Here is a 25,060-nt window from a genome sequence, read left to right on the forward strand (position 1 = left end):
CACGGGCCGCTGTGTTTACCACCTCTCATGGGCTTTGCGTTTCCAGAGACTTTCCATCCAACTTTTGCATATTACTGAATATATCATCATAAGCATGGCATGTGGGGGAAATATTCCACTTTGGGTAAGTTACTTCATCAATTCATTTAGTTGGTGAGCGAGCAACGCTATTTTAAATTCTTTTTGTCTTAACACGAACCAAAAAGTTACACAAAACTATTGGTGGATTTGGGATACAAAGTATCAAGAATATAGACACGTTTTGCAAAAACAAGTTTGTCTAATCATTCAATGGGATTTAGGTCGCTTGGGGAAACAATCATAGTATTGGAATCTCGCATACGATCTTTTCATTTTTTCAAGAGACATCCGAATGGAGAATGTAAGGGAACGACGGTAAGACAGCGCTACCGACTGATGACGTGGCAGTGTTTATATATATATATATATACCACTCTTCATTATTTCAGTTAACAAAAGTTGGGTCAAATTTGGACAAACATTCACGAAAATGCCGTTTTCTCCCTAAAAACAGCGCTTTCGTATTTCTTACACCAATATTCTCATTCAATGACGTACACTCGATTTTCAAGTTTTCGGAAATCAATCATGCATCCGGATAGTGCTGATAATATCTGTAATATAATCTAAAATTTTAACTATGACTCGTCATTAATTTTTAATAGCCGCCACTGCCGAAATTAACCGTTTCCCCATTAAATGAAAGCGAGTTATTCAATCGACAATTACGTTTGCAAAATAAAACGGAAGGACAAACGCACTTGAAGCGATTGATAGTAATCAGCAGACAATGCCTGCCGTATTGGGAGAATCCAGTTGTTGATTTGGTAAACAAGTAAAATCTTAAGCTAATAAGGGAACATACATCGACGTAGGATAATGCAACTACTGTCACTTTCTATTTGTACTATTTCTAATTATACTGCTGACAAAGTATAATATTCTTGTTGTGTTTCAGCCTTTCATCCTGGTTCATATATGGCTGTCAGTATGGTAAGTTTCAAACCTCACTCGTCTCAATTTTACGTCTGACATTTAAGATGTTGCACATAGCTACAGTGTAAGTCGCACATCAGCCCCCTCAGTTTAATAGAGATCGGTAAATATTTTCAATACATTGTCCCAAATCCCACGGTTACGTGCAGTCGACCTATCGACCTCCCTACCAGACCGTACGTCATAGGTCGCTGGTTCCCGGCGTCTCTTGCGAATGGCAAGTAGGACACAGGGTAACTAGTAATCGCTATACTGTTCCACTGAGCCAGGGTTCCGGCCCAAAGGCACGTGACCAAGTGACGTAATTTGAAAACATTCTAATATTCGCTTTCCGTAAATTACTTCATTACTGCAATAACGCCCTGCCCGTACAGTCAGTCTGCCAGCATGAACATAATATTGTTCTGGCATTTCTCACTTTTTCTGTATGATGAATTAATAACAAAATAAACGTTTTTTTTTTATTCGCCCAACTTTCGAAAGTAAAAGGAAAACCCTGAACGGTCACGAGCGTTAGTGCTAACGTCAGGTAACCAAGGGAAATAAAACAAGCAACTAAAAAGTAATGGACCAATCATAATGCTGGAACCATTACTAGTTACTTGGTGCGCCATGACACTTGAGGCGGGAACCAGCCAAACGTGATAGTATAGTTAAACGGGTGTTTATTAGAAACAATCTGATTGGAGCCACCTCCCCGAGACAAGACCAATCATGTTTCGAGTTTCAAATTTAGAGCTGCGTTTCGAAAATTACAGTTCTTACTATTCGGCACTTCCACGCTTGTGTTTAGAGTTGTGGTGGGGTTACATAACCCCAATATATTATTGAAAATTTGAAGAAAAAAAAAATGGAATTCAACTTCCGTATAGTGGATCGCAGTATACATATGGCTGGGTTCCGAATACAATCACGCAATTCACGCACCAAAACATCAACTAACTCGATTATTGGAGGTTTTTTGGTGATATTCTGCCGCTTTAGTGCCGAAAAATCAAATGTTATCGCTATCGAGCGACTTCGTCAATCGAAAGATCATTGGTGGCAGCGCTCTGATCTATGGATCAGCCTGAAACTTTATCGGTGAAATACCATTCTACAGTTCTTATAAGGGATTTAAACGACCTTTTCTTCAGTGTCTGGCTCTCATTATAGCGAGTCATGACGACCGCAGTGATAAATACAATCAGTATGACCCCTCGACCCCAGCCTTTTCATTCGGTGGGCGAACTTTGTCTGTCGGGGTGCATGTGCGTTTATCACAAGCGAGCAAACGCATGTTTTCTTTTAGAAGAAGAACCCGACATTGGAGACGGGTTGCTGGTGATGGTGTATTGAAGCCAAAATAGAACGAACAAAGTTACACACTTGCTATAACAGTTAACACTGAATATTTAGATAAAATTGACCCACATGTCAATATATTTGAGTGTTGCCTTTCCTGCCATTTCTTTGGCAATTTGTGTTACGTTGCAGCCCCAGAGCATTAATAATGTACATACTTTGTACATACTTACTCAGTGTTTGCCAGTCCTGTAATGATTTGGCATGTAAAATAAAAATCAGTGCATATGAGTATTCGTGTTTTTTTTTCATTTTCAACTAACAAATTGCACATATTAACCACATGTGTTTAAACGCCGCTGACAATAGCCCGTATTTGTTGGCAACTCGGCCCAATAATTGTCAGTTTTGCTTAGTGTACGAACAAAGAAAACACCTTTATAAGTTGGTAAAATAGACTTATAAAAATAAAATTAAAGGAAAAGGAATAACATATGTTTTCTCAATATATATTAGAGTAAATTAGGGAAAAATAAACGAACAGCTGGCCAATAACCACCGGGCGTGGACACATGGTCAAAGAGTATATCAAAGCACCCACACACACATAAAACATGTGTAGACGGGCGCAATAGACAAACAAATCAAAGAGTGTAGCAGTTTTAGAGAAATACTGGGCAGATTGTTAAATAATAAACCGGACGATGAAAATCAATACAAACTAATTATCTCAATTTATATAATATAATTACAAATAACATGTACTTAAATATAATACATTTAATTCGGCAACGTATACTACGCGAATGTGTCCACATGGCTGTAGCATAGGATCATCGACCTCTCCCAGAAAATCTCTGGAAAACGTGTGCAGAACAGGTCACGCGTTAGAAGTATTTATTCATTTATACCGACGGCTACAAAAAAGACAATTCATAAGCTGACTTAAATATGCAAATTGGGGTTTGTAACGCGACATCTGATTGAATTACATGTTACATTACAGAATTACACAGTTGCCCACTGATGGCGCTGTCGAAATATGTGGAGCTGTACATCGTTTACGTCATGAACGGTAGACTGCCGAGATCTCGTTGATAATGGGAGAGGCACGAGACTTGTGTTTGCCTTTCAAACAATGTTCTATTCTCTGACGTTTTAACGTCTATTTTTCTAAAGATCATTGTTACATAGGTCAAGGCAACAGTAAACGTAGACTGGCACAATCTGGGCGATTTCTTTCTTTTTAAGTTGAGGTTGAATAAAAATATCGCAAAACTATTTTTTACTATTTTTTTATTATTATGATTTAACTGAAAAAAAAAATCACTACAGCTGGGTCAGTCTACGGTTAACACGATGACGGAAAAACTGGAACACTATTCAAGATAGATACACACCTTGGCTCTTAAAAAATAGTTATCGTTCGATTATTGATGATTTTTGCCGTACTTACGTACATTTACGACTCTTTTCAAACCCATAAATAAATTAGATATTCAAAGATAAAAGGTCTGTAAACATGTATTGCCCAGTTATCAGTGGAATTCCGCACGAAGTTACGTGATCTACTGCTTAATTAAACCATAACTACCTTATGAAAGTGCAAAACATTGAAAAGACGTTTAAGCTCCTCAGCTCCTGTCGTATAAATAATTGATTACGAGCCTGTCGTTTACTAAGGCTGGTTTGAAAAACAAATTTGAAAGTATATATGGAATAAAATACGAAATTGAAATAGATTGAAAAAAAGGGTGTAATGAAATTAAGACATAAACTACGGTAGATGTATTTATTTGCATAAACCCAATAATTTCTATTGAAATATTACGTAACGCTGATTGTATATACTAGTATTCATAGTGTTTCCGCATAGTAAGGGGTTACACTGAGATAGCAATAGTTCGAACTTGGGTTGGCTAACCTTTTAACAACGCGGTTTCATGTCAATACCCCAAATCTTTATACCAATGTTGTTTAATCTTCCAAGCACCCGGCCAATCACTAATCCAAATGTGAATACCAAACTTAGTGGTTTATTAATCTAATATGTACATAATTTAAAACTGCGAGGTTTACTAGCATGAAAACCTAAACGGTCGTGGCGGTTTCTAAACTGCGTAAGATAATTAATGAAATAAAACCTCAGCCAAAATGACGCATTATCAACGGTGTGAGGTTAGACAATATGCGATGACAAATATGTCGCTTACGTAATCATTTCAATAAATTGCGCCCTCTAGTGACTGAGAGCTCATGTGTCATAAAAATGATGAGCATTCAAATCGACTGTTGTTGGATGTGTGGTCGTTTGTAGTCCACATTATAATTTTTTTTTCAAAAGCGACATCGACGCTTTGGACGGCTTTCGTGTTTCCCAGAGACCACTTTCCCCGAAGTCAAAGATACGCCGATTTGCATGCTTATGACTGTGTTCTGATTGTACTAATCGACTAGTCAGTGTCAAAAATCGAAAATTACCTTCTATCGACTCCTATCGGCTGTTTGAGTGTACGTCAAATAACATGTTTCCGCCATGGCACTGAAGGAGTACTTCTGTACCCCAGTCTCGCTACTTCCGGGAAAGTGATAGAGCGTCAATAAATTGCTTTGTTCATAGGGGGCGCTATTTATAGGAAAGATGAGTGACGCATTTCGAGAAGGGTTATGCGCACGCCACATTGGGTCGTATCTGGGAGCTCTCAAATATTAAATAGGACCTCACGAATACGACCTACTTTACATACTAGCCATATTGCATTATACAAAATGGCTGGTAGGTTAGTTGTTAGTTTTTTTCGGTTTCTTCGCAGTGTGTACTCGATGTTTTGCGTTTACCAGTAATCGTACGTTTTCCTGACGCAGTATTTGAACCAATATCGCCTCGCAAGATAGCGATTCAGTTTGCATGTTTATTCATGTTTATGAACGTAGGATTTATTGACATTTATTGGAATATTTATTGGCATCGGACTCGTTGCGTTGACCCGAATCTTCGACAGCTTGTTAAACGGAAGAATAACAAATAGATTTCCATACTCTTCAGGAGTAAAACAGAGCTGTAACTTAAGCCCAAAATTATTTAATCGTTTTTATTTTATAAATGCTCCCCAGACATTTTTGCTATGAACACTTGTGACCCTCCAACCAGTCGGAGCCCAGGAACTTTGATCAACTGTACGCAATCCCTATGAGCGGGGGGGGGGGGGTTATCGGCTGGTATCTAGTTTAAGAAATAAGGGATGAAGGCTCCAGCCAGCTCATATTTTTTAAACTCGAAAAAACAGTCAAACGGAATGAAAAAATAAAATCTAAAAAAAAATACCAGCTTGAAGAATATTGGTTGCTGTTTAAAATTTCAAATTTGATCATAGTTCCTGTGCTCCAACACGGGGGGGGGGGGCTCCTTTTACCAAAACCACCACCCCATACCACTCCTAGCCCAATTTAATTGCGTATGTCCCTTCTAAGAACGCCTATAGTTATCTAGAGGGGGTATAGGGAAGAAGGCTTATTACTGAAACAAACGTACACTAGTACAAGTTCGTACTAAAACAAACACTCAATTCTGTCTCAAACCTCAAAATAAGCATAGCTCTAAACCTATTTGATAAATTGATAGCACCCATCATTAGCTATGGGTGTGAAGTATGGGGAGAGGAAGTCACTAAAAATAGCGATATTATTGAAACTGTTAACTATTCTTTCTTCTGATTACTCCTGAGGGTTAAAAAGAATGCTACTAAGCTTGCAATCTTAGGGGAATTGGGAAGATACCCTCTTGCCATAAAAATTATCACACAAATAATTAAATTCTGGCTCAGATCAAAACTTCCATAGATGCCCAAGTTAATAAAAAGCACCTTTGATGAGGTCAATACAGTAAAAACTAGGTGGACAAGAAATGTCGACAAAATAATCAGTGACAACAATCTTGATAAGGCAATAAAACAACAAATAAAAAAATAAAAAAACCACACCAAACCAAGACTATCTCTGCTTTACTGAAAGAAAATTATAAAATAAAATGGAAAGAAGCTCTATTTGATGACAACAGAGCAAATGGTGGAACAAACAAATTGGCAAATTATAGAACATTCAAAACACAGTTTAAAATGGAAAAATGTTTAATAACAATGAGTAATATTAAACTGAGACACTCCCTATGCCAGTTCAGAATCTCTGATCACAAACTTCATATTGAAACTGGCAGGCATTGCAGAACTCCAAGAAATGAAAGGGTCTGTAAACACTGTGCTAAAAAGCAGATTGAAGATGAGATACATTTCCTTATGGACTGCAGTCTGTACAATACACACAGAATTGAATTATTCAAGTACTGTAAGGAAATTATACAAAATTTTAGGAAGTTAAATGAACTAGAAAAATTCAATGCAATCATGAAATATTGTTCAGGAATAAGAACTGCACAATACATACAAAAATGTATGCAAATGAGATGTGAGCAGCTCCACCAAAATTAAAAATATTCTTTCCACCATAATTATGACTCTAATGTGATTTTAATGTGATTTTGTTACCTCTTAATAATATTAGCTAGTGTATTGTATTGTACCGTATAAGTTTATTATGATCTTTTGTGTGTTTGTAATATTATTTAGCTTTATTTAGCATTCTGTGTAGTTGATTAACATTACTGTATCTTAGTGTAGTTTATTTTATTTTATCTTATCTATTTTTATTGTTATATGATCATAGAACAACTCACTGTAGTTCGTTTTAGTGTTGAATAAATAAATTATTTGACAAATTAATTTATTTTTTAATTCAGCTAATCCTTGTTTGAGGTAGTGATGTCTGGGGGCATTGAAGCATGTACTGTTCCAATGTACTATTTAACATCTAGTATGTTAGCTTGTAGCATTTAACTGGTACAATTGTATAAAACCAGTTTAATTCCTCTCCAGGAATTTGACATGTTTCAATAAATGTAAGGTTATCCTGATATTACTTGTTCTAGACCTGAGTGTTTTGGGGTAAATTTTTTTTCTAAGATTGGGGAACACAGCATTAAAGAACTGGGTAATATTCTTTCCACATTAGACGTAAACAAATTTCACTGGCTAACTCAGGTGACTGTGTATTATTGTTGTTGTTAAAACAACACTTCATACCTTTGTAATTTTTAAACATTATTATCTTGGTATAGTAGTGGTTTATACCCCGGTATAAGGAGCAGTATAAATTTGATATCTTAGAACATAACATGTTTCTGTTTTAGCATGTTTGGTCTTATATTGCTTCAGTGATCAAAACATTCAATCCCATTCCTATACACAGACAGAACCTATATTTCAAAACTGTGATTGGAATAAACATCTTTCATGATGTTGAATAGTTCCTTAAAATAAAAGAAAGACAGTGATTGGTGTGCTTACTACAGGCTAATTACTGCAATGTATTTTACAACAACTTTCTTTTGGTAACCATCAGGTGCTACAATTTTTTTCTCAATAATGATCAATGTATGTTTCTAATTTGTGTTTATTGAAAATCAAATTATTTTACTAATAGATGTCATCTCTATTACTTATAATAAATAAAATGTGGCTAATGATTTTTATCAAATTAACCGCTGCATGTACATAAATCAGATTAAATTATTACCAGTAGCTGATTTGGATGGCTGATAGACAGTATGAACCTAATAAAAAGGTCTATGATTTAACAGTAGAATGTATAGTTTCCTTTCTCAAACAAGTGAATTTTTAACCTAATGAATATTTCTATTTAGTATCCACTGGAATTCAAACCAGTGAATGTTTTTTAAATACACAGTGCCCTCTATGGGTTGCTTGGAGAAAGATACAAAATAATTTGAACTACCCCCGGTAATTGAAATTGAAGATTGCATAGCAATTATTAGTTTTATAGAAGTTCAAGAAAGATTAATGTCTGATAATTGTAAATGTAGTTCCACCTTGTTCAAATTCTACCATTTAAAATCATGAAGTGAAGAATATCATTTTTCAGGCATGCCTTAATATATTGTGTGCACCATAGTTTTGGAATCAGCTGTCCTGAAAATTCATTTATTTAATATTTTAATCATTCATATTGTGCAGCATTTGAATATTGCATATATAAATACAATACTGTATCTTATTGTTCACATTTGTCCAGCCATCCCTTTGTGCTAGGCAGCATTATTCAATTTTTGAGACTAATTGAATCCCACATCCCAAATGCCTGGGTTGAGATTTCTCATGGAAGGAATATTGTTTAGAAATAGAAAAGTGATTGTGTTTACAAATCATTAACATACCATTGTAGCTATATAAGGGGATTATTAGGTTTGGGCCAATTGATATTTAAGGTAGAGATGCAGTTTACCAGACAGGTATTTTAATTAGTTAATTAGGCAACCAAGATGACCTCCCTTGTCCACATAACTATATATTTTTAGAAAGCTTATTGTATGAATTTTAAAATTTTGTAAGTATTTTTTTTTATGGACATTGTAGTTTGAAATATGCACAAAAATGTTTTTTTTTTGGTCAAAAGTGATTTAAAACAAATTCGCTTCTAAACCATGTCTCTGTTTCCTGTCAAAATTGGTTTACGGGTACATCTGTTTACTATGAAGAAAGTTTCGTCTTGAAAACTGTCTACCTGGGCAGCAGCTCAAATTTCACTAATTCAAGTTTATGCATAAATTAACACCCAGGCTAGTTGTCTGTATGATTGTTGTAACACTGTTCAACCAAAAACAATGCCCCTGCGGTGTTTTGAAGATAAACACATTGTCAATCATTTGTGAAAATTTCAAAACAAAAGGTCAAAGCGTAAAGTTTATAAGAGACAATTGCTAATTTGTATATTTTATAGTTAAGTAAAAATATATGCTGATTTACATTGCTATTGGATTTAACAGAGTTCCACTAAAAAATGCTCGGCACCATCTAAAAAAAAATTGTTATATATATATATATATCTGTCAGATTTGTTAAATTCGTGTAAAAATATGGAAATTTAGATTTTAAGTGAATATTTTTGTCATTTTTGGTAAAAAATGTTCTTTTCGACAACTAGTTCGAAATCGTAAGTCCAAATGCTTTCATATTTCCAGCAATGATACGTTGGATGGTCAGATTTGTTAAACTGGTGTCAAAATAAGCAAATTTGGATTTTAAGTGAACATTTTTCTCATTTTTGGTAAAAAATGTTATTTTTGACAACTGGTTCAAAACCGTAAGCCCTATTTACAGAGAGCTTTCAACTAAATATAAAACATAATACAGCTTTAAAGTATACTTTGAATATGTAATAGCACAAGTGAGTTAAGTAACTGGTATTTTTGATGAAAAATGCGATGATTATTCTGCTTATATCAGGTCCCTTAAATTGCACACATAATAATTTGGACGGTCATTATAAATAGAACATTGATACAGTCATTAGAAACAACTTTTAGATCTTCTCAGCTTATTTCAGAAGCCACCACATATATGGCACAACAATTGATCTTGCATTCAGCAATGTCTTATGTAAAACTGGAGTACATTTGTAATTGACTCTTTTATACCTGATCATAAGATTATTACTGCACAGATTTATTGAACATTTGTTCTTGGGTGTAACAAAACAATTACATATATGTACAACGTATCAGGAAAGATAACATTTCAAAAACATGACCACAATTTTCAAACAAAAACATATTTTTTTTTCTCGACTATTTCTCAGGTTTTTGCACATCCATGATTTCTTAAGTTTAGCCTCAATGATGTTTGTCCAATGAAATGCACTATCCTTATGAACACTATAAAAGTTCATAATTGCAACTGCAAGAAACTGCAACTGCAATGTTTTCTAAATGACTGACTATGAATATTACAACCACAATGCCACGTCACTGATTCTTGTTCCATGATAATGAAGACAGCGGACCTATTTCGACCGTCAGGTCGCTTGGTTTTCAGTAGATTAATGATTTATTTCACAGCACAAATCATCACTGTGTACATGGTATGCTATCAAATCACATATGCAATCTATAAACGACAACCATTACAAGTTCTGAATATTAGGGTAACATCCATGTGAAATATAGGAATCTGAGTCTTTGATTTGCACAGAAGATCTGAAGTTTGTGGACTCCTAGTGATACGTCACTCAAAATAGGGAATACTATATAATAGCTTGTGTTGCATGCTCGTTGAATTATGTTTCTTTATTATTTTACCTTTTGATCTTAAAATTTACATTATGTTGTTCCTGATAATAAAATCAACGAAGATCCCATAAATTTGCATGCACAAAGTTTCTTAAAAGTGGGAATAAATATAACCACAGTTTGGCAGTGCCATATTTACAATTAAATAATTGTATTTAATGTATTCATGGTCATTAAAGCGTTGCTGCGCATTCCCTGTAAACAAATGTGTATTTTACACGTATTGTGTATGTCATGAGTTCCATATTGATTAGGACAAGTAGTAGTTTGACCAATCATTTTCATAAACAGATTAAACAGCAAATACAGTGTTTATGTTAGCAACATATTTCTTAAGAACATTTCCCATCATTTCCAATGCTACTACCAGTACTGCAGAATTTACAGTTGATGGAAAATGTTACTGATATTAAAATATACAATCAATACAGTTTTTTTCTATTGGTGCATTAAAATTGTTGTTCTCTATTTCTTTTCTCTAATTTTTTTGGTATTTTTTTTTTACAAAATTTACCATCACATTAAATGTTTGCAGTTTTCCCCATAGACCACCATGTAAACTGAAAAAGGGTGTATAGTAATGAAACATTTTATTTAGCCATTTCTGAATAGTCTTGAAAATGTATTGGTCACCCTTAATTTCTGTGCAAATGAATTTATTCACTGATTTCACCTCAAATTTGGTTGTTTTCCAGACTTTTACAAAATTGTTATATAGGCTTGTACATATGACTTACATATGAACATCCATTTGTGATACAGACTTATTTAACATGGACAAACAGTGGCAATTTTAGTGCTAAAAATACATCAAAATTCCCTGTTTTGGCCATTTCAGAAACAGATCTTGGTAATGCATAGACTGATTACATTCAAACTTGGTACAATGAAAACGAATGGGACCTTGATGCACGAGACATGCAGATATAATTAAAAATGGCTTACTGGTGGCCATTTTGTTTTACCAAATACAGTTCCAGGTCTCTATATTGGAAACACTGGAATGGTCAAGTTCAAACTTTATACAAACACCATACAACATGTGCTACTTCTTGATTCAAGATTTAGTACTAAAAATGCATTAAACTTATTTAAATTGGCCTTTCTGAACTAATATTGAACCTTGATGCGCGTCTTTTCCTTTTGATTTAACAAATATAATTCTGGTTCCATATCTTGAAAGTACTTGGATAGTTAACCTGAAACTTTAAACATGCACACAACTTGGGATACATATTTTTTATTCATATTTGTTTTTGATTTGTTTTTTATTTTTAGAATAGTGTGTTTTCTTTTTTGTTTTGTTTTTAAATTATAGTTTTTAAATTTCTTTTTGTAAGACCCTTTTTATTCTTCCCTGAGGATTTTATGCATCTAATAAATATTATTAAGATGACTGCAGAAGGCCCCATCTTGGATGGATTTTGTTTTTTATGCAATGACTTAAACTTCATAACCAATGAGGACTGTATAACTTGTTAATAGTATTTTTGGGCAGGCAATACAGTAAAACTTGGGTTTTATCTATTTATAGCAGTTTAATTGTACCACAATAAGTCAAAGGTGACATTGTACACTCTTTGCCCAAAAACAATGTTTCTGGCCAAATTATTTTTTCAAAATTGATGCATTTCTTTACTACCATGGCCAACTACAAAAAAAACATTTGACATGTAATCTTTGAGTGATGTGCATGGTGATCTGAAACATTATTTTGTTTTGTTGAGCTTAAACTATATATAAATCTTAAAAAACATGGCTAAGAAAACAGAAATTCTGTGGAACCACAGATAAATCATCCTTGTATATATCATGTGTGTTTGACATTCTGAGTGCATGCTTTTCTAGTTTGTATGTTACATTAGTATAGGAAAATGCAGAAAGTATTTGGTGTCCCTTGATGCCCTATTTTCACAGGTTCGTACAGAGTCCTGTCAGGAGCACTAGTGCATATAGAGATAGTCACACAGTGTTATAATGAAGACATTGCATACTAGACCTGATTAACCTATTTAACAAGTTTATAATTCCATAGTTTGTAATAAAATGTTGAGATGACGATGACATAAGTATCCACCACATTCCAGTATATTACTTACACGCACTGTAGGCAACTTTAATACAATTATGAGGGTATTAGTGACAACTGATTTTCATTGATGTCAGTTCAAATTTAAATAGCTAATTATTGCTACTGCAGAACTGACACTTGCCATATTAGTCATCTAGAAGGCAGCACATTTACAGTTTTCAATTTTTTTGGAAAATTATCTTTACCTACTTAAGATACTTGATGAAATTTGTGGTGCAAATTTTCACTGGCCCTTTAAATTAGTTGCTCATAATTGTGGATGTACAGTTATTTATATTTTGTGGACACAAATCTCAATTGTCAGTTTTGCGCCTAAAATGTCACACAAATCATATGGACATTCAGAACCAAGTTTATTTAGTATGGAATAACACTGCAACCATTTACAATTATTATAAAACAAATTGTGTTTTATTAGAGAACCTATATAATATAACTGAGGATGCTGATAAGAATGCCATATTTTTTCCTTTATATTCTTTAGAACAAGCTGTATGGAAACCAACATTACTGCACTGTATACTGGATATAATATAAATTAATGCTGGCTAACCTGGAATTATCAACATTGTATAGATGTGGGTGCAACGTCAGGACAGACATTTTGCCAGATTATTTCAGTTTATAATGAACATATTTTTTTGATAATCATCTTATAAGCTATTTTCATTTGTTAACTTGAGTCTCGAGTCCAGGAAATAATTCCCTTTCCTCGATGGGTTAAATAAAGTGACACTGAAACATTACAATGAAAAGAAATTGTTTCAGATGATATTTAAATGTTTTTCATATTAAAAGTGCTGATAATACCATGAACTAACAAACATTCATTGTCAGCTGGCTACACATGAAGCTCCATGCAATACATAACCCCCAAAATAGCTTACTGCGGAAGCACCCAACACTGTTCTGTACACTGTTCTAATACATTTGGAGTTATTGCTATATACCGGTACTGATAGAAAATTGCGTATTTCTAAATATGCAATACAGTACAATTTATTAACTCATAACAACCTACTGAAGGAGGTTAAAGGTTACAACAACAACAACAAAAATTACAGAAAAAAAATAATCAAATTACAATGGCTAATAGTTTAAAGACAACCAAAAACAGACTAAAAACAGAATAAAAGTTAGTAACGGAAATATATAATAAAGTAAAATAAAACACAAAAAAAAAACTATAAACTGAATATAAAAACAAAAACCCAATGAATAGGTGTAAAAAAAAAAGAAAAGAAAAAGTCAATGACTAAGTACCAGGGGTAGGTGCTGCTGTCTAATAGCAAAGCTGTATTTCAGATATTGTGCCAGAGGAATTGCTAAGTTATTATTTGACATTATTTTTATGAATTTATTTTCAGGTGTGAGATTAGTAAAGTCAGGAATAATCTTTTCAGCTTCATTGTATAAAACGACCCTCTCTTTACTATATACTGGGCATATTATGAGGAAGTGATGTTCATCCAGAATATCATTTTTATTACACAATTTGCAGATTCTGTCGCTACTTTTGATTCTGTTGTGTCTTTCTTTTTCAATTTCTAAACTGTGATTGCTCAGTCTGAATTTAGTTAGGGTACTTTTCAGTTCTTTATTTTTTAGCTTAATTAAGTAGTTTTCCAAAATGAAGTTTGTTTTAAATTTTTTGTAAGTCCTCAGTTTGTTTTTTGTATTAGTGTTTTGTCTGTTATCATCATTAATTGAGTTAATCCAATGCTTTATAAATACATTTTTTATTTTATCGTATATCCGTGACATTTGTGACGATTTTAGCTCATTATTGTCAATATCTGATAGTGTTGTATTTGTAGATTTAAATACAGTTATTATTATTATGCGTCTTATATCTACTTCAAACAAAAGTAGCCGCTATTCATGATGAGAACTGGAAAACCAACTGTAACTTGGGTAGCTGGTAAACTGACCTAGCTGATGACAAACCACTATCAAAAAAACGTTTCGACCCCATGTAGCCACGTACGGCCGTCAGCTATATGAACTGTACTCCGTCTACAAATGTTCATCTGCCGACACGTTATTGGACTTTCCCACCCACGATGACAACCAATAAATCATGTTTGTGACGTCTGGTCTGATTACACCCAGCAGCACAAGCTCTAAATCAGGGTAATATATTGCAGATTTGTATTTGAACAAATAATCGTGCATGGGCATCCTGTCTTCTAAGCTTTGTGAAAGCATAAGGTTTTGAAAGCATTGTGCATATTTACAACTTTCTAGCATTTCACACGTAATGCGCCATATACTGTAAAAGGATCAATTGTTCACCGGGTTTTAATTTGGCTTATTTCGCTGAATGAAAAATACGCTAAATTAAAACCCAGTGAATATGTAAAATTTAGCATAGAATACATTATCTAAATGACAAAACCGTGAATTTAAAACCCACTTAATATACCTGAAATGGTAAATCAGCGAAATTTAAACCAAGTGAAAATTAGTCATTTTACAGTATGTGTATCGATGTCGCCATGCCAACGTTTCGTTTCGTCCTAGTTGTGATATTTATCTGTAAATGTCAGACCATTGGTCTGAGGTTCATCGCAGACTCTATTTGAAAGGCTGCGGTTGAGGTTTCATGTTGATCCGTCGAAAATAGCAGTTACTTATCACACAACAAAAACTTATTAGTTACGACAATATTTTCTTAACATTTTATGGAAACAATTCGTAGTGTGCATAAACCTTAAAGAAACATAATAGACAAAACAGTAAATTTTAATATTACTTGTTCGTGCTGTTTTGCAGCACTGCGAAGGAAAATGAAAGATTACAACAATTAGCACATATGGCTGGAAGTTACATTTGCTCCGTTGTGTAGACAGGTTTCAACATTTCATCAGATAATACAATTTATATCCAATCATCTAGAACAAACTTTTCTAGAGAACACACGCGCACAAAGATTTTGTGGTCTCGTATTGGGGGGGGGGGTCACAGTAATATAAACAAGGATACATTTTGCCGAGATATCCAAATCAGTCGCTATTATGATTTACAGAGGCGGCGGCACGAAATATCCCATGGAGGGGCGAGATCTGCTCATCACCCCTCGCTTACTAGGAGGACCCAGGGGCATACTCCGCCTTGAATTTTGAAATCTAGACCCTCTACAACCTAAGCTATTTCCTTCATTTTGAGGGGCAAATTGTGCTGACACAAAAGGTTTCAGCTTGATTTTCGATTGGCGGCATATTTTACGTCCCCCTGAAGTGGTTCTCGTTTTTAGAATATTAGAAATAAGTATCGGTCTTATTTCTGATCAAGATAGGTATGAATATCGGTAGTATTTTCCCAATTTGGTGTATTTATGGTTCCGTATATGAGCGAATATCTCCACCTCAGATTCCGGCCTCATATCCCTAGGTAACTGTTTTATTCGAAATAAACAGTGAGGACAGAAATGGTACTTTGGTATAAATATGGGTATAGATTTTGCCACTATCCAGTTAAAAAATTGGCCACACTTTTGAGCACTCAGGGGCACTTCCCTACCCAGCTATGTATCAACTGCCCCCCCCCCCCGCGTGCATGCCCGTGAATGTGGTTATGCAATAGAAAGTAATGTCTACACGTAGGTAGGGTTATTAAAATCGAGAAAACAAAATACGGGTATATTTTTTCCGACATATAAGATAAACGGAAAAGAGGTTACTAATCAATCTTCAAGTTTTACATTTTTGTAATTTCTTCTGTGAATCTCTCCGGCGAACCTACCAGCGAATCTCCGGTAAGGTATACTTAGTAGTACGTGACGTTCAGAATTCCCCCGCCCCTGAATAATCGCGAAGAACAGACTGGCGTGTTAACTGCATAAATATGTATAATTTCCTTCCTGAATACAGAACTTAGTTGATCTAATCGTTAAGGCGTATGATACATTTTGATGTGAGTTAATTTGTAATGAATAGTTCAGCCAAACACTGTATTATATCATGATGGTGGTATGATGAATTATATTTTTTTCAAAATGATATTTCTGGATTTCATAGAAGTATATTTTCATTTTTTTGGCCGGCTAATGTTGGATGTGCAAACCTCATTCGGGAACATGTATATTCGGTGTTTAGAATAAAGATGGGCAAAATGCTAACAGGGCAATCGTTTTTATTGATGTGTTGAAATTACGCCAATAGGGTATGCTTTTGATGTTTTTGTTAATTGAATGTTTTTGTTGTTGTTGTTGTTGTTGTTTTTAAAAAAATTGTGTACGTATTTGAAATTTATTTAAAAAGCTGAAGAACCCTTGTATCATCAGAGGGACTGTGCATCATCATAAGAATAGCGGATTTTGCAAGGAATAATGTTTACTTGCTCTCTTGACTGAACACTTAAATCCCAGAGTAAAGAATTAACTTTATAAAATAGTCGGATGGTTGAGGTGATCTACTAGTATCACATGGATATGTGTAGTGTAGTCAGATGGTTGAGATCATATACTAGTATCACATGGATATGTGTAGTTGTAGTTGGATGGTTGAGATCATATACTAGTATCACATGTATATGTGTAGTTGTAGTTGGATGGTTGAGGTTATATACTAGTATCACATGGATATGTATAGTTGTAGTTGGATGGTTGAGATCATATACTAGTATCACATGGATATGTGTAGTTGTAGTCGGATGGTTGAGATCATATACTAGTATCACATGGATATGTGTAGTTGTAGTCGGATGGTTGGGTGATATACTAGTATCACATGGATATGTGTAGTATAGTCAGATGGTTGAGGTTATATACTAGTATCACATGGATATGTGTAGTTGTAGTCAGATGGTTGAGGTTATATACTAGTATCACATGGATATGTGTAGTTGTAGTCGGATGGTTGAGATCATATACTAGTATCACATGGATATGTGTAGTTGTAGTCGGATGGTTGAGATCATATACTAGTATCACATGGATATGTGTAGTATAGTCAGATGGTTGAGGTTATATACTAGTATCACATGGATATGTATAGTTGTAGTTGGATGGTTGAGATCATATACTAGTATCACATGGATATGTGTAGTTGTAGTCGGATGGTTGAGATCATATACTAGTATCACATGGATATGTGTAGTTGTAGTCGGATGGTTGGGTGATATACTAGTATCACATGGATATGTGTAGTATAGTCAGATGGTTGAGGTTATATACTAGTATCACATGGATATGTGTAGTTGTAGTCAGATGGTTGAGGTTATATACTAGTATCACATGGATATGTGTAGTTGTAGTCGGATGGTTGAGATCATATACTAGTATCACATGGATATGTGTAGTTGTAGTCGGATGGTTGAGATCATATACTAGTATCACATGGATATGTGTAGTATAGTCAGATGGTTGAGGTTATATACTAGTATCACATGGATATGTATAGTTGTAGTTGGATGGTTGAGATCATATACTAGTATCACATGGATATGTGTAGTTGTAGTCGGATGGTTGAGATCATATACTAGTATCACATGGATATGTGTAGTATAGTCAGATGGTTGAGGTTATATACTAGTATCACATGGATATGTGTAGTTGTAGTTGGATGGTTGAGGTTATATACTAGTATCACATGGATATGTGTAGTTGTAGTTGGATGGTTGAGGTTATATACTAGTATCACATGGATATGTGTAGTTGTAGTTGGATGGTTGAGGTTATATACTAGTATCACATGGATATGTATAGTTGTAGTTGGATGGTTGAGATCATATACTAGTATCACATGGATATGTGTAGTATAGTCAGATGGTTGAGGTGATATACTAGTATCACATGGATATGTGTAGTTGTAGTTGGATGGTTGAGATCATATACTAGTATCACATGGATATGTGTAGTTGTAGTCGGATGGTTGAGATCATATACTAGTATCACATGGATATGTGTAGTATAGTCAGATGGTTGAGGTTATATACTAGTATCACATGGATATGTGTAGTTGTAGTTGGATGGTTGAGATCATATACTAGTATCACATGGATATGTGTAGTTGTAGTTGGATGGTTGAGATCATATACTAGTATCACATGGATATGTGTAGTTGTAGTTGGATGGTTGGGTGATATACTAGTATCACATGGATATGTGTAGTTGGATGGTTGAGATCATATACTAGTATCACATGGATATGTGTAGTATAGTCAGATGGTTGAGGTGATATACTAGTATCACATGGATATGTGTAGTTGTAGTCGGGTGGTTGAGATGATATACTAGTATCACATAGATATGTGTAGTTGTAGTCGGATGGTTGAGATGATATACTAGTATCACATGGATGTATGTAGTTGTAGTCGGATGGTTGGTGATATACTATACTAGTATCACATGGATATGTGTAGTTGTAGTCGGATGGTTGAGATCATATACTAGTATCACATGGATATATGTAGTTGTAGTCGGAAGGTTGAGACGATATACTAGTATCACATGGATATGTGTAGTCGTAGTCGGATGGTTGAGGTGATATACTAGTATCACGTGGATATGTGTAGTTGTAGTCGGATGGTTGAGGTGATATACTGGTATCACATGATATGTGTAGTTGTAGTCGGATGGTTGAGGTGAAATACTAGTATCACGTGGATATGTGTAGTTGTAGTCGGATGGTTGAGGTGATATACTGGTATCACATGATATGTGTAGTTGTAGTCGGATGGTTGAGGTGAAATACTAGTATCACGTGGATATGTGTAGTTGTAGTCGGATGGTTGAGGTGATATACTGGTATCACATGAATATGTGTAGTTGTAGTCGAATGGTTGAGGTGATATACTGGTATCACATGAATATGTGTAGTTGTAGTCGAATGGTTGAGGTGAAATACTAGTATCACGTGGATATGTGTAGTTGTAGTCGGATGGTTGGGTGATATACTAGTATCACATGGATATGTGTAGTTGTAGTCGAATGGTTGAGGTTATATACTAGTATCACATGAATATGTGTAGTTGTAGTCGGATGGTTGGGTCATATACTAGTATCACATGGATATGTGTAGTTGTAGTCGGATGGTTGGGTCATATACTAGTATCACATGGATATGTATAGTGTAGTCGGATGGTTGGGTCATATACTAGTATCACATGGATATGTATAGTGTAGTCGGATGGTTGAGGTGATATACTAGTATCACATGGATATGTATAGTTGTAGTTGGATGGTTGAGATCATATACTAGTATCACATGGATATGTGTAGTTGTAGTCGGATGGTTGGGTCATATACTAGTATCACATGGATATGTATAGTGTAGTCGGATGGTTGGGTCATATACTAGTATCACATGGATATGTATAGTGTAGTCGGATGGTTGGGTCATATACTAGTATCACATGGATATGTGTATTATATGTACATGTCGGATATTTTGTCTTTTACGCCTTGATGAGTCTGTCACAGGGTTCACAAAGAATCACGTGTAACTGCCCCTTAAAAGAAAAATAACATTGCATACTCCGAGGTTAGTATTAAAGCCAATCGGCGAATTTTGCAGGGACTTATTGCCAGTAGCCCATATTCTCGAAACCGTGGCGAAATGAAACATTAAGCTCAGTGGTTAGTTTACGCATCTTTTAAATGTGTTTTGATTCACAGTGCATTCGGCAATCAACTGCAAGTCAGTTATGTGAATATGAATTGCATTCACTGGCAGCCGTACTAATGAACAAGTTGAAATCGCATTTAACGGTAGAAATATGATAATTCTTAAAACATCTACATTTCTATGAAAGGCCTCAGTACTCTATATTGTTTTAATTTGTATGTAGCTGTTGTTGTATTTTCTGATTTAGTAGTAAGTGCAATGTATATTTCATTAAATGAGTGAAACAAAGACGTGGAATTCATCACCTAAACTGAGTATAATAATTTGTCAAAATAGCAATAGAAAATAATATTTCTTTGGCATTACCCAATCTCATTTAATATACTTAGTAGACAACAGAAAGACAGACAATATGCAGGGTTACATCCTTAAATGACGATTCACCGTGAATGGAAGGGGTTCACTGCCAAGTTGAAGCTCTTTGTGTTGGAGAGTTATAGGTACATTCTGCGCTACGGAGTTCTCATTTCAAACTGTTTAAGCCCTCTTTTCAGTGTAATGTAGAACTATGTCTTATTATGACAACACATCTTCTTCAAAATGTCGAAATTTGAATATCCATTTTAGTACAATTTACCCAAAATGGAGCCTGAGTTTTCAGACCTTTCCTAATTTAAATAAGAAGTGGAGTTTAGAACACCTATTAAAACATACCATCTTACATATTTCGACATTGATTTTGCAAATAAAACATTCGCTTGAATGGTATCATCACACTGCTGTCATTTGAAATAAAATTTGCACTCTGAGAGAATTTATAAAGCGTTATTAGTGTACTGGAAAATGCCATTCTCTGTAATAGCACGGACTGTGACAAAACGTGAAACCGTGAGTTCTATATAAGTTTGTTGAACGTAAATAATTCCATTACAGCATTAAAACATGAAACTTAGTGCTGATGGTCAATTCAAATAATGGGTCAAATATTTTTTTAGTCTATGAAGACGAATCATGTATATTTTATGTAATAGATTGAGAGTTTCCTGTCACCCAGATTATTTGAAAATCTGTTTTTCAAAGCTAAATTTAGATAGCACCGCAGTTCTATTCAACCCACACATTTATAATTATAAGCAAACGCTGTTTTATTTTAGAATTATCTTGCGAGCATCATTGTTTGTTGTCATCAGAGTACTTCGCTAGGACCTACAGGACTCTATAGTAAACGTGTCGCTCTCCATGACCAACTTCTACAAAGTACCGAAAAATCTAATTGTTGAAAACATCACTACCGGTAAGTTGAAGATTATGAACTGGAACTCGAAGGCCTCAAAACACATTCTGTGCCCAGGAATATAACGGCACACGGCGTTTGAATCAGTCACAGTACCGACCGTTACATCGCGAGTCATCGAATAGTAGCACCGCAAACCAAGGGTCATTCAATAACCAAACACTCCCTTGCTCCCTTGCTCTGTCCGACTGTGTGCGACCCGAGTCCACGTCGCGAGCTCAGTTTCTATTTACGAAATACCAAATATATTGATACTAATGGGCCCGGCAACGTTAAATTATAATGTGCCACAACGCCATTGAACAATCAATACGTCACTTCCTGAGTCCTATTCGTGAGGTCGTATCTGTGAGGTTCTATTCGTGAGGTATATAGCGTGCGCATACATCAATTGCGCATTTCTTTCTTCTGCAGGGGATTCGAGGCAACAGTCGCATACACTCAGTGGGTAAGCCAATCATACGCCTGGATGAATTTCAGCATATGTGCTCTAGGATGTTGGACAATCGGACAGCAGAAAAAGGAGAATTGTCTGATGGTGAGAGCTCTACAATTGATTACTAGTATTCTTTTAATGAATTCATAATGTAAATCGTTTAATACCGGTAATAGAAATTCGCGCCTTAACGATGAAGCTCGTCCGCAACGTAAGCATGTGAAAATTCAAGTTCGCTCACAGCATTGTCAGTATTTAAAATTTAGATCTGTAGCAGTCCATGAATACAAATGTTTTAAATATGTTTACTGTATTATAATTGGCGATCGACTAGTACACAACTTAAAACGCGATAGTCGTCGCGCTGCGCATGTGCGACATTTGTGTTGATAAACATTGATTTTCCAACAATCCAATGCGCTCTTCAAATGGAAATCAAAAGTATGAGGTTCGACCTTGGCGCGACTTGCACTGATTGCCGCTGGCGACTCCTTCGATACCTTCCAATAACATGAAAATTACTCAATTAAAGCTTGGAAACACCTAAATTCGTACTCGTTGATCTGCTCAACAGTCAAAGTCGCCATCTTTGTTTATATGAGACTCATATATCTCGCACATGCCCAGCGCGACGACTACCGCGCTTTAACAACGTTGTCGCTTTAAAACGACACTGCTCGCAACCGTCATTTCGACGTCACAGAAAGAGGGCGCCATCATTCCACATCGTATAACGATTTTACCGTGCATTTGTTCTACGGTTCTTCCGTTATTCTGTAATGATTGTGTTTCACCCACACTGAGATATTAACTCGGATTTCTTTTTTTTTCACAGCTTATTATTTCACTCATTATTGGGTTCATTTTTGATATCGTCTTCTTATCACTCTACAAGGGCAACTTATACTGCGTCGACTTGTACGAGTCATGTAGCTCACCTGAGCGCAGTCATTTTTTTTGGAGTTACGTGACGGCCATCATTAATTGCCTCTTTAAGCTGGTTACGGTGGTTTTCGCTATCTGCGAATACAAGAGACGTGGAGGAAAAACTCCCAACATTGAAGCATCCGTGTCCGTTTCTTAAAGCGGGAGGATTGTCACCTGCGCACGCGCGGGAGTTTAGTCCCAAGCGACTATAACCACACACGCTAAAACGCAAAGGTTCATGGGTAGACTTGATGCTTGTTTGTAAACAATGACACGCTATGTCCATCTGACGCATGCGCAGGTGACGACTCCCCCCTGCTTTAAACCACTTGTTGTACATTTCCTCTCGCGACTAAGCGCAATTGTGGAGTGACAACGATTCAGATGGGAGTAAACTCAGTTTTATTGTCTCGTTGATTAGAATATAATATATCCCTCAAATAAAAATATTTTCATTGACGAACGACAATATAGATCGAAGAATTATCACTTGTATGACACATATGCGCTTCGTCTCTAGAGTGGTGGTGAAGCCCCGGCGCCAGTCTTTTGTTTTAGTGTAAATGATTATTGTCCAATTTTTAGTTCTAACATTTTTCATTTTGTTTATCGCACGATAATCCCGGGCACTGTGACACCATGATCCTCATTTCGGCGTACAATCAGTAATAGTGTACCAACTTTAGACGATGCTTTAGGATGAGACCCATGTTTTTTTACATTTATATTCAAATCTTTGATTTTGCTTACCTCCAATATGTTATTTTTTTTTTGAATTCTTTTCGAATGAAACCATGTTTTTGTTTGGTATATATATAAAAGAATTTCTGAATATAAAGCGGGTGCTTTCTATCAAAACGAACACTTCGGTAAAACTGTTTCTCAGAATATTTTGATTTTTCTTCGTTTTACAGTAATATTCATAAAAGTATATAAATTTTAGAAATGATGAATAAATTGTCGATGTTGTAATTAAAATTGCAATATCTTCATAACAGAATGATACTCAATAGTGAAGACACATTAGCTTATGTATAAAAGAAAATGTTGGACAAATCAGTCAATTTTCTTTATTAGTGGAAAATGTTAATTTACAGAACAAAACTTTCAGTGGATTGATATTCTGTGAAAATTTATATGTACAGACTGATGTTGAGTATTCCAAAAAGTGTGTGTACATTAATTGAATGACGTCATTAATTATGGAAAATGTATGCAACTGCATAGATTAGGTCATCAAAGAAATACCATAAGAGTATTACAAATTGTACACAATACTAAAAAAGACTGAATGTTGAGTCGACAAGGTGTAAAATGTAAATTCTGATCAAAAATGTCATACGAACATGCATCTCATCCTTTGTAGTGCAGATACAATTTAACAGAAGTGTCAGGTAGAAAAAATTGCAATTATGTTTAAAACTAACTTTAATCATCTCGTTGCTCTCCGTGTAGTCTTACTCGCGGTTCCACTTTGATCTCGTAACGCGAAGGCGATGTTGAACGAGCGAAAAGAGAACCCGAGTTTTAAATATTGGCGAGTACTTTGGCAATCTACATCTCCCAAATGTAGTCTTCCGAAATGCCGACCCTTATCTTTTTTGGTGACACATTAGTCGGTCGGTATTCAAATCTCGATTTCCTGCTGTCCTAACATTTATAAAAAACTGTATGTACAGTTCTGAGATAGAGTCCCGTGTGCTGGAAGATTGAAGGGAGAGTATTATATAACAGTGTTTATTTCACTTTCCATACGATAGCGTAGTGTGTAGTGTATACCAGGACGTGCAAGTCATAAGATGTAGGGGCTGACAACCAGCGAAGTCAATTTATATTATTTGATTGTAATTAGAGCGTGTGAAACTATGATATGTATTTTATATTTCCAAGCTTCTTGTTACATTTCTTATTTTTCTACTTTATTCAATTTATCACACATTTCTTTGAAATTATAGTTATACGCCATGGCATCGTTTTTTCACATGTTTTGATATAAAAGTTACTTGCTTATTTTGTGCTTAATTATTGAATGAGATTATGTATGCGATTATGTAATGAGAAAGTTTTAAAGCACGGCGAATATATGTACCTACCATGTTTCATTTCATGTTTATGTTAAATGATACTTGAAAAACAAGTGAAAATGCTAATCAATAAAATGTGCTAATCAATATGCAAATTAGGTCATTAATATGCGTAGATTTTAACCAAAAAACAATCAGGTCTACACAAGTTTTATTGAAAT

General features: G+C 35.0%; 1 protein-coding gene across 1 annotated transcript; it reads left to right on the forward strand.

The window, feature by feature from the left end:
• LOC144351982 (type-1 angiotensin II receptor-associated protein-like) lies at positions 1–24,994 on the forward strand. Its single transcript, XM_085508305.1, has 4 exons — positions 1–124; positions 980–1,014; positions 21,867–21,990; positions 22,724–24,994. The coding sequence occupies exons 1-4, from the start codon at positions 95–97 to the stop codon at positions 22,970–22,972; spliced, it is 438 nt and encodes a 145-aa protein (XP_085364431.1). The 5' UTR covers positions 1–94; the 3' UTR covers positions 22,973–24,994.
• Positions 24,995–25,060: the final 66 nt, after the last annotated feature.

This window comes from Saccoglossus kowalevskii, chromosome 15, assembly GCF_978046115.1.
Source record: "Saccoglossus kowalevskii chromosome 15, keSacKowa6.1, whole genome shotgun sequence".
NCBI classification, from domain to species: domain Eukaryota; kingdom Metazoa; phylum Hemichordata; class Enteropneusta; family Harrimaniidae; genus Saccoglossus; species Saccoglossus kowalevskii.

What these genes read in the sequence shown, in the direction of transcription:
- LOC144351982 (XM_085508305.1), top strand. Translation starts at nt 95, where the DNA reads ATGGCATGTGGGGGAAATATTCCACTTTGG. An exon ending in GGGGAAATATTCCACTTTGG is followed by an intron (nt 125 to 979) that starts GTAAGTTACTTC and finishes GTTGTGTTTCAG; the next exon opens with CCTTTCATCCTGGTTCATAT. An exon ending in AAAAGGAGAATTGTCTGATG is followed by an intron (nt 21,991 to 22,723) that starts GTGAGAGCTCTA and finishes TTTTTTTCACAG; the next exon opens with CTTATTATTTCACTCATTAT.